Here is a 10,783-nt window from a genome sequence, read left to right as displayed (position 1 = left end):
TCCGCTGCCGCAAGTCGCCGCCGTCGCTCCACTCCTCTCTAGGTTCAGATTAAGATTTTCCGTCAGAAGGCCGCGCAGGTGTACTTGCGTCTCACCGTTACCATAGCGACTGGGCCTCCGGACCGCTAATCCTCGCTGCCTTGTCAACATCTTTGAGCGTCGGCAGCTCCGGAGGCCGTGGTAACTGGCGGGTAACTAGGCTTTGGAGTGGGATTTTAAAACACGTGTCTTTAAAGCTGTCTTGATCTGTCAGAGGTTTAGTCTTCGTTCACAATCTTAATGCTCGAGTCAGTGGGTCAAATTCCGTTTATTCCGATTACTTGAGAGGCTGAGTTACTTTATCTATTCAACAAGCCCTTTGTTCTGATAGAAAACAGACTGTGGATGGGCACAAAGAAACCCCAGACGGACAGACGTGTCAGGGTACAGCCGAAACTAGGTGATTATACCCTCTGACTAAAATGGCGCTTCAGAGACCTAAGCTGTGTATGGTGAAGCCGCATGCTCCCAACATTAACTTCTAGACCTTTTGGAGGATTCAAAGGAAATTAAGACATAGATCCAGCTCCAAGAAGCTTGCAGTCTAATAGAAGATACACACGAAATACTCAAAAATAGTGTGACCATGTTGTGTAGCGCTGAGTATAAGTGTAATAGGATTCAGTGGGTGAGGATATAAACAAGTAAACAGAAGGTGGAGAGGTGCTGTTCAGTTGATCTCAACTTGCTTCTCCTGGGTTTGGCTAGGATTAGCATCCAAGGCCTCCACTTACTTACTTACATTCTGTCTTTCAAACTCTTCACCTAGCATTCAAGTTCATTAGCAAATCATCTGCTTTCTAGGTTATCACAGTTTTCCAAAGATTTTTTCCAATAAATAGGTTTGCCACTGAACAACTTAGATAACTATCATTATCCTTAAAATTTCCAGGAATAATTTTCTCGATACTTGCTGCTTGACTGTTATGCTAGTGACTTACATTTTATGTTTTTATTATGGCAGGACCTAAGTCTGTATAAGTCAGGATAAAACTAGTCACATGGGCTCCAAGTAATCATAAGGAGGGCAGGGATTACAATTTTTGGAAAACAAAGCCAGAAATACTTGATGAACAACGTTTGGAAGTACACCACAAGCACTTGCAAACATGACACCAAAACACAGTATCTGTGGCAGGCAGGGGAAAAAAAAAGGGAAATGACTTTGAATGGAAATGTAGACCTACTCCAAGGGATAAAGAACGCTGAAAATGATATATATGTGGGTAGATACAAAATACTTCTCTTGAAAATTTTCTGAAAGAGATGATTGCTTAAAGAAGAAATGATGTGTTGTGGGGTTTGTGGTATATGTAGAAGTATATATAACAACAAAGTAATGCAGGATGTGAGAGGGGAAATAGAATATACTCCTGTAATTTTCTCGCATTAAAAGTAGTATAATGTTATTGAAGGCATACTGAAATGTTAGGATGTATACCTTAAGCCTTAAAGTAATCCAAAGCAACATTCAAGGTTGTATAGCAATAAACCAATAAAGGAGATAAAATAGATTCATAAAATATATTCAGTTGTTTGTTTCAAAAGTACAGAATAAGAACAAAGGGGGAACAAAAAATAAATGGCACAAATAGAATATAAATAGCAAGAAGGCAGATTTATGTTCAGTCATATCTATCACATTACATATACATGCATGCTCAGTCGCAGCCTGTCTGACTCTGCAACCCCATGGACTGTAGCCCACCAGGCTCCTTCATCCATGTAACCTTCTAGGCAAGAATACTGGAGTGGGTTGCCATTTCCTACTCCAAGATCATATTACATATAAATAATCAAAACACTTTAATTTAAAAGTCAGAGATCATCAGGGTGGATTTTTAAAAGCAAGACTTAACTGTATACTGGTTATAAGACAGCTACATTGGATATAAAGGTTAAAACTAAAACTATAGGAAAAGATAAATTATACTAATGAGTAGAAAGTAGCTATGTAAATTTTAGAGTAGATTTTAGAGCAAGGGATATTAAAACTAAAACTGTAGGAAAAGATACATTACGCTAATACTAATGAGTAGAAAGTAGCTATGTAAATTTTAGAGTAGACTTCAGAGCAGAGAATATTACTAGGGATAAAGAAAGATAATAAAAATTTATCCAGAGTACATAATACTGCTAAAAATTTGTGAGCCTAATAAGAGTTTGAAAGTATGTGAAGCAAAAACTGGCAGAATAGAAAAGAGAAACATATTCATAATTATAGTTGGATATTTCAATATCCTTATTTCAATAATTGATAAACTAGTATACAGAAAATAACGTAGAAGACTTGAAAAACTGTCAGTCATCTAATTACATGTATAGAACACGTTGCCCAACAGCAGCAGGATACACATTCTTTTTAAGTGTACGTGGAACATTTGCCAGATAGTCCATATTCTGGCCATAAACAGGTCTCAGTAAATTTAAAGGAATTAAAATAATACAAAGAATGTTCTCTGATAACAATGGAATCAAGAAATCAGTAACAGATATTAATAACTAGAATATTCACAGATATTTGAAAACAAAATATCACTGTTCTAAAGGGCTTTTCTGGTACTTCAGATAGTAAAGAATCTGCCTGCAATGCGGGAGACCCAAGTTTGATCCCTGGGTTGAGAAGATCTCAGGGAAGATCCCCTGGAGAAGGAAATGGCAACCCACTCCAATATTCTTGCCTGGAGAATCCTATAGACAGAGAAGGCTGGTGGACTATGCTTCATGGGGTCACAAGGAGTCGGACAAGACTAAGTGACTAACACTAACAAATAACCCATAGGTGAAAGAAGAAACCAGAAAGAAAAAGTTTAACTGAAGGAATTGAAAATACAAAATTTCAAAATTTGTGTAATGAAGCTAAGGCAGTGCTTTGACTGAGATTTATAGAATTAAATACTTATGTTAATAAAATAGGTATCAAATCAATGATCTACACTTCTACTTTAAGAAACTAGACAAACCAAAACAAATCCAAAGTGAACAGTAAAAAGGAAGTGCCAAAGATTGGAGTTGAAATCAAATAAATAGAAAGCAGAAAATTTAATAGAGAAAAATCACTGAAACCTAAATATATTTTCCAGGAGATTAAAATTCTTTTGTGGACTCCCTTGCTCATAAGATAAAGTCTAAACTCTTTAACTGGGTTCATGTTCCTGCTTGATTTAACCACTACTTACTCTTTCTGACCTGGTTTCTTTTTTCTGTTTTTTAGATCTTCTGTTTTCCCTTCTGTTGGCACCTGACCTTTGTACATGCTGTTTCGTCTGTTTGCCCCCTTCCCAGATGCTTCAGTGTCTTTGCTTCCCACTCATTTCCACCTAGTTAATGCCTGCTCATCCTCTAGGTTTTGTCCTGGTCTAATGCCCTCTCCCCTAACTTGGAAACTCCGCTAGGACAGCCACTGTATTTGATTTGCTGTTTTATCTTTAGTACTTAACACATGCCTGGCTTATGGTGGATTATCAGCAAATACATATTTTTTGTATGAATAAGGTAATTCTACTAATGGATCTGTTTTCTTAGGATGTGACCAGTTCAAACATTACTCTTTTTCTATATCTCATGAATCAATATCCTGAAGAGTGAAAGATCACTTATTCTTGGGCTTATGAGAATTGAGAGAAAGTATTTAGAGGTTTTGCCATTTTTTCACTGTTGATAATTTGCTTATTCATCCATTTCTCTGTGAAGATACTCTGATGTATATACTCATACTGGATAGTTTCATCATTAAGACTACTTTTTGGTTTGTTTTGTTGTATCATCCATATTAAAGAAGAAACTTGGCACAACTTGTGCCAAATAAACTAGTTTAAAATGATAAATTGGGGGAATTTAAGACCATTTCACTTGCAAATACCTTATTTTGCAGTTTAAAGGTAGTGTCAATATGTCAGTGATTGAAAAGTGAAATCAGTGCCTCAACACTCTGATTTTAAGAGTTATGCAAAAAAGATAAGAGAACTTGTGCTGATTGAATTTTTGTATCCCAGGCATTAGCTTTTTATTCCTCAAAACAACTCCATGATGTAGGAATTAGTACCATTTTACAAGCTTAGTGATTTGCTCAAAGTCTCAGAGCTAACATGGTGTTCAAATTTAAACCCAATTCTGATGCCAAAAGCCATGAGTTCCACACTGCCACCTCCATAAATAATTCAAACTGTTAAAAAACATTCTGCCATCCTAAGGACCAAATGTTTGGTCCCAGAGATATATCAGCTAATAATGGCTAGTAATTATTTCAGTTTATCTGACTATGACAGTTAAATGGTTTCTCTGAGCTAAAATTGTGATAAACTCTTCACAAATAGCACCCTAGTAAGAAAGAGAAGGTAGAATTAAGGTTTTGTCTAACATCAACTTAATTATGTAAAATGCTATTTTCCTCCTATATAAAGCATATGAAAGCAGAACAGTGGGAACTTAACATAAAATGTAGGTAGTAAAAAAGACTTTCATTAAATGTGAAAAATGCTCACTAGCATTTAATAGTTAAGTCATCGCTATGGAAACTGAAAAAAATGATTAGCTGAAAATGAATTTTCTGGCTTAAGCGTTAAACTTAAGTATTACACTCAGTACGGTAAACTGTTGTTGATACAGAGATTGGGAGAGAGAGTTTGGTCCAGAAGATAAGTTTCAGCTTGTTGCTGGAATGACAAATTGAGACATTTTATTCTCTAGCAGGTAGGAAACTATATGAAAGAATCTCTGATGTCATAATTTCTGGGTGTCACTGGGCTCTTTGATCGTCATTCATTTGGCGAAGATGGTATGAACAGAGGAGAGTCTCAGAGTTCAGGGAACAGAAGAGAGAGGACCATATGAGATGTGTTCTCCCTTTCTCAATTGTCATTATTCCTGTCATTTAGGAATTTCAAGGCTCTTTTGAGAAAACAAGAAATAAGAGGTAGTCCAGGCATTAAAGAGAGGTTGTAGAAAGTCCTGCACAGGAAGAACTAGAGAGAAATTTGTAAAAGTGCAGTTTGAGGCCTTTTCAGTGGGATGAGGAATAGGTAGATTGAATTAATCTGGGTAATTAATTAAGGGAAAGCCTGGGAGACAAAGATAATGAGAAAAATAGTATATGAAGTGAGAAGAATCTCATGTGATTTTGTGCAGATTGATTAGATGGTTGATGTAGAATAGAGATGCAGCATTCATAGATTAAAATATTTAATATTACTAGAAAACAAGGCCATGACAGCAAGAATAAAACCCTCATGTATACTTTAGAGACAATTTTTAGCGCAGTTTTAGCTTGTGCTGGAGCTGTGAATTGTGATATTTTATTTGTTAGCAGGCAGGAAACTATGTGAAAGAATCTTCTGATGTCACAGTTTCTGGGTGTCACTGGAACATTAGATCATCATTCCTTTGGCAGTTCCAGCCTTCCCTGGAAGGTCAGTAGAAGCAATTGATTTATTCACCTCTACAGGAATCAGACTGGGCCTATTTTGGTAAGTATGTATCAAATTAGCTGAAACTTAATACTTACATACAATAGTTAAACTAAGCCATAGATTTTTACTATGGTTTTACTAACTTGTCGATGAACGTGACATTTTTTTCCCCTCAATAATTGATACACAGTCTATAAAAACTACTATAATATTCAAACTCCAAAGCTTTAATAATTTAGTTTTATTATTACCATCGTAAATACTTATTAGGCATAGAATCCTGCACTAGGCATAAGAAACAGTTATGAGATATTTTTCACTTTTCCTGTCTTTTGCTGAAGACATGTGAATTTATACAAGATAGAGCTACTATTGGAGAAGGCAATGGCACCCCACTCCAGTACTCTTGCCTGGAAAACCTCATGGACAGAGGAGCCTGGTGGGCCGAAGTCCATGGGGTCGCTAAGAGTCAGACAAGACTCAGCGACTTCACTTTCACTTTTCACTTTTCACTTTCATGCATTGGAGAAGGAAATGGCAACCCACTCCAGTGTTCTTGCCTGGAGAATCCCAGGGACGGTGGAGCCTCGTGGGCTGCCGTCTATGGGGTCGCACAGAGTCGGACACGACTGAAGCGACTTAGCAGCAGCAGCAGTAGAGCTACTATGCTCAGACGGTAAAGGGTCTGCCTGTAATACAGGAGATGCCGGTTCCATCCTTCGGTCGGGAATATCCTCTGGAGAAGGGAATAGCAACCCACTCTAGTACTATTGCCCGGAAAATTCCATGAACAGCGGAACCTAGGAGGCTACAGTCCATGGGGTCGCAGTGTGTCGGAGACTAGCATTTTCACTTTCACTTTCCCAGGCACTGTTTTAGGTATTAAGGATTAAATCCATGGTGGCAAAGACATAGAATGAGAGTGGGGGTGGGGGGGACAATGATTAAGGAAAAACATTTACAGAATTTTAGAGCACTGGTTCTTAACAGGTGGACATTTTTCTCCCCTTTTCTACCAAGAGACATTTGGCAATGTCTGAAGACATTTTTGACTGTCACAACTTTGGGGGTAGGGTGCTATTGGTGTGTAAGTAAGTGGAGGCCTTGGATGCTACAGAACTTCCCACAAGGTGCAGGACAGCCTCCTCCCTCCTCAACAAAAAATTACATGATCCTAAATGTCAGTAGTGTTGCAGTTGAGAAATCCTGAATCAGAGTGATGGTAACTGTTACAAAGTAGTAATAGAGTGCTAAGAAAACTTATAATGGAGGGTTATAAAGGGCGCCTCTGAGAAAGTGAAATTTAAATTCAGACTTAATGAATGATTTGGTCCTAACAAGTAAAGAGTGGGAGCAGTGGGGTGGGGAAGAATTCCAAGCAGAGGCAACAGTGGGCAGTAAGGAGCTTATTTTGTGTAGCTGTGTGTGTATCATACACATCTCATGTATACATTGCATTATATATGTATATATAATGATGCTCAGCAACTGCTGAGTAATAGTAGTTAACATCTATTGAGCATGTACTATGTCTTAGGCACTGCATTTTTCATGTATTACTTCATTTAATCCTCATTATTACCCTGGAGGTGGATACCATTACTAAGCTCAGTTTATTTTTGGAAGCATACTTGGTTAAGTATCTTTCCTAAGATTACATAGTTGGGAAGTGCCAGAACCAGGATTTGAATCCAGGTCAATCCAAGTCTCCCATGGCACTTTCTTAACTAACGCACCATAAGTGTGGAGGAGCAGGGGTTACCGAATGATCACCAGGGACAGAAGGAATAGCTGTAGATATCACATAGATGTGAAACGGCTGTGTATCAAAGGAGGAGAAGTGCGTAAATAGGCAGAGAGGCAGGGAGGTCAAGCCTGTTGTTGCCATAACCAAAGTCAGATAGTTATTTTTCATATAGCAGAAATGGATTTCAGTTATGTTAACCATAGGACACAGTTTAATTTTATCTAGTGGCCATTTTATATTTGCTCAAGACTTAAAATTGTATGTAAGAGAGAGTTGTATAGAGTATGCATGCACTTTTATAGATCTTTAAAAATGTCATTTTTCAGAATGTTTCTATGTGCCTGTAGCAGAATTAATGTTAAGAATTCCGAAGAGCTTTTTGAAAACAGCTCACCTCTCATCTCCCTTATTTTAACTTTCTAACCTAGGTTTTCAGTGAATTATGCCTTTTCGGTTTGGGACTCAGCCAAGGAGGTTTCCGGTGGAAGGGGGAGATTCTTCAATTGGGCTGGAGCCTGGACTGAGCTCCAGTGCTACCTGTAATGGGAAAGAGATGTCACCAACCAGGTAAAAAGTCTTCTTACCCTAATAACTGAGGAGACATATATGGCTATCATCAATACGAGCTTTAGTTAACATTCAGTTAATAAGAAAGAAGCCCCGGAATATTGCTGTTATTAAATTGGTATTTTTTATAAAGGCTTTTTTTTTTTTGATGTCGACCATTTTTTTAAAAGTCTTTATTGAATTTGTTACAATACTCCTTCTGTTTTATGTTTCCATTTTTGACTGCAGGGCATGTGGGGTCTTAGGTCCCTGACCAGGGATTGAACCCACACCCCCTGCCTTGAAAGGTGAAGTGTTAACCACCGGACGGCCAGGGAAGTCCCATTAAATTAATCTTAACAGAGCCTAGGTTTTCTTAGCATAGAGTCTGTGTATTATACCTCTGTAAGTCTGAATGGTAGACCATTTTTTTGGGGTAAATATTTATCTTGGTTTTTTTGTTTATAGTTTCAAGATTATATAACAGTCCATCAAATAAGCAAACCTCAGTGTTTTTTATGTGCAGGGCACTGTTCTAGGCATAAGGCTATAAAATATGAAAAAACTCAGACCTCAGATTTAGTGTCACTTTGGCTTTTACTTGACATTTGGCAGAAGGTAAGTGATATAGAGGTGAAGATTCTATGAAACAAAATCATTTTTGCAAAATTGAAGAAAACTATAATAGGATTTTTTCTTCTGTTTACCATAGCAAATAGTACATTGATTTCTCACGGCTTGGAAATTTTCAGAACACGAGTTTAAACTTAATAAGGGAGGTACTTTAAACATCAGAGTTGTTCAGGTATAAAACAGATGACTTTGAGAAATAGTTATCATTAGTCTTTAGAAATGTTTAAGGTTGGGTTATTGTTTGGTGGGGATGTTGGAAAGGAAATTCAAGCACTCGGTGTATTTTTAGACAATGTCATTTAAGGCTCTTTTAAACTTGAGATCCTATTGACATTTGAATAGTACATGGAGTCATATGTTCAGTTTTATATTTTTTCCACAAATAGTTTTTAAATCACTCAACTGGAATGATTTTAAGATGCATATACATATGAATTGCCATAGTATTATCACTTAGGTTTACAACTATGCACTTCCCCCTCCACTTTTCTTGGCTATTAAGTAATCACTGCATACCTTTCAGAATGAACATATGGAAGGTTATCTTTATAAATTTCCTTTGATTAAGTGTATGGCACACCATTTAGCCACATTTTCTTTGCAATGTAAGTCTAAAATGTGCTCTATTAGTGCCACTGTGTTAAAATTATTTTCTGACATTGAGAGATTTCAAAATGACTTAGCTGAATATGCATTCAAACTTTGGTGCTCTGAAAAAAATTTCCTTTTTTATATCGCACTACATGTCATTTGTTGTTTTATTTAGGCAACTCCGAAGATGCCCTGGAAGTCATTGCCTGACAATAACCGACGTTCCCATCACTGTCTATGCAGCAATGCGAAAGCCGCCTGCACAAAGCAGCAAGGAAATGCATCCCAAGTAGCACCATTAAGTCTTCTGTGGAGGTCTGCCTAGGTCAAGGGTAACGGGCCGGGATCATCTTATGATCTGGTAAACAAATAAAAGTGGTGGCACCTTTGGATGATGACAAGAGTTGAAATATTTACTTTTAGTTGGGAAAGACAGAAGTGTCGTCTGTAAAACGTGTGCAGTGATAAGTCATCAGTTATGTTTGATAGATAAGACAGACTAATATTTCACAGTTAGAAAGCACCTTCGAGGTCATCTTGCTCACAGTGGATCATTAATATCAATAATTCATGGTGAAGCTTAAGTCACCTTGATTATCAGGTGGGGCTCATCCTCAATGCTTAATGTGTTTTGGGCTGGTTTCCTTTGCTTATATTTGAATTGCTACTTAGCTGAACCCGTTCACTTGAATACCCCAAGCCAGTTTCTGTCTTTTGATAATGTTCTGCGTAGGAATGATTATACTGGGTGAGAAATGGAACCCTGTGGGTTATGTATTTTGGAATAATACCCAAGACCAAAGGAGATTCTTAGTCCGTGGTTAATCTGCAAAGCATATGCACTGCTATCATAAGGGAGCTCAGGTGATTGGTTAACTTATTATAATGAGGTCAAGGCTATGATTCTAACCCCAAGGAATAATGATGTCTCCTCATCACACTCTACCTCAAGTCCCAGCCAGTCATCTTGAAATTGTCTATAGTTAGTATTGAGAAACTTCAGATGGATCATTTTATTTGATTAGACTTAAGGTTCAGTTTTGAGGTCTAGGCCAGCGTTTTCTGTTTTCTTTTTCTTCTTGTAACGGTTCCAAGAAACTCAGCTTGCTTTCTTTTCCTCTTGATGGTTGCCACCCTTCATTCTATAAAATATTTTTTTCTCCAGAAGACTGACTTTAGTGTCAGATAGTTTCCCCAGGTTCTTGTCTGCTTTCCTACATTACATAAGGCTTATCCATAAGCCTTTTAAATGAAAGGTTTATTAGCTATAGTTACATGGACATAGATGCATGTGTGCTACATGAGGTGAAAATAAAAACTTTTCATCAGGGATTTATAAATGGAGAAACTCTGAGAGCTCACATAGTGGTGAGAGGTGTCTGAATTCCAACCAGCCAGATTGGAGAGACTTTGTGAACATGTGTGGCATTGAATAGAGACCTCAGAAAGGTCATAAATCTTAGTAGGAGGTCTAAACTAGCAGTAGACTAAAAACTAACATACATGAACATGAACAAAGCTTAAAAATAAGACTTGAGAGAATCAAGGTGACTCATGAGTAACTTAATTATCTGCCAAACAAAAAGTTAAGATGCTGTAAAGGAAGAGAACAAAATCCATTAAAGGAAATTGCCCAAGGCTGGGGAAAGCGTGATGGGAATGGAGAAAGGAGTCATGAAAAATTCCTCCGAGCTCATACAAGGCTGGGAATAATTTGTGTTTCAACCATAGTGGAAAGATCATTTAATGATATATCAGTTAGATACTGCCTCAGTGGGGGTGGGTCTAGAGTGGAGGATAGCTCTGGACTGAAGGCTGC

At 37.5% G+C, this 10,783-nt stretch overlaps 1 protein-coding gene across 5 annotated transcripts; it reads left to right on the top strand.

Moving 5' to 3' along the window:
• Positions 1 to 26: 26 nt before the first annotated feature.
• On the top strand, positions 27 to 9,359 carry FAM229B (family with sequence similarity 229, member B). Of its 5 annotated transcripts, none has more exons than XM_010856585.1 (4): positions 27 to 180; positions 5,345 to 5,447; positions 7,623 to 7,761; positions 9,140 to 9,359. In XM_010856585.1, the coding sequence occupies exons 3-4, from the start codon at positions 7,637 to 7,639 to the stop codon at positions 9,255 to 9,257; spliced, it is 243 nt and encodes an 80-aa protein (XP_010854887.1). In that variant the 5' UTR covers positions 27 to 180; positions 5,345 to 5,447; positions 7,623 to 7,636; the 3' UTR covers positions 9,258 to 9,359. The 5 variants fall into 5 exon arrangements, with proteins under 5 accessions (XP_010854887.1, XP_010854888.1, XP_010854885.1 ...); XM_010856583.1 differs by having other exon boundaries at positions 29 to 180; positions 5,348 to 5,504; XM_010856584.1 differs by having other exon boundaries at positions 29 to 191; positions 5,348 to 5,504.
• Positions 9,360 to 10,783: the final 1,424 nt, after the last annotated feature.

Source organism: Bison bison, unplaced genomic scaffold (assembly GCF_000754665.1).
Source record: "Bison bison bison isolate TAMUID 2011002044 unplaced genomic scaffold, Bison_UMD1.0 scf7180017864373, whole genome shotgun sequence".
NCBI classification, from domain to species: domain Eukaryota; kingdom Metazoa; phylum Chordata; class Mammalia; order Artiodactyla; family Bovidae; genus Bison; species Bison bison.
The sequence above is the reverse complement of the archived record's forward strand: the minus strand, read 5'-3'. Positions and strand labels throughout refer to the sequence as shown.

Coding starts and splice junctions, on each gene's coding strand:
- FAM229B (XM_010856585.1), top strand. CDS start 7,637: ATGCCTTTTCGGTTTGGGACTCAGCCAAGGAGGTTTCCGGTGGAAGGG. Junction 7,762..9,139: donor AAAGAGATGTCACCAACCAG/GTAAAAAGTCTT, acceptor TGTTTTATTTAG/GCAACTCCGAAGATGCCCTG.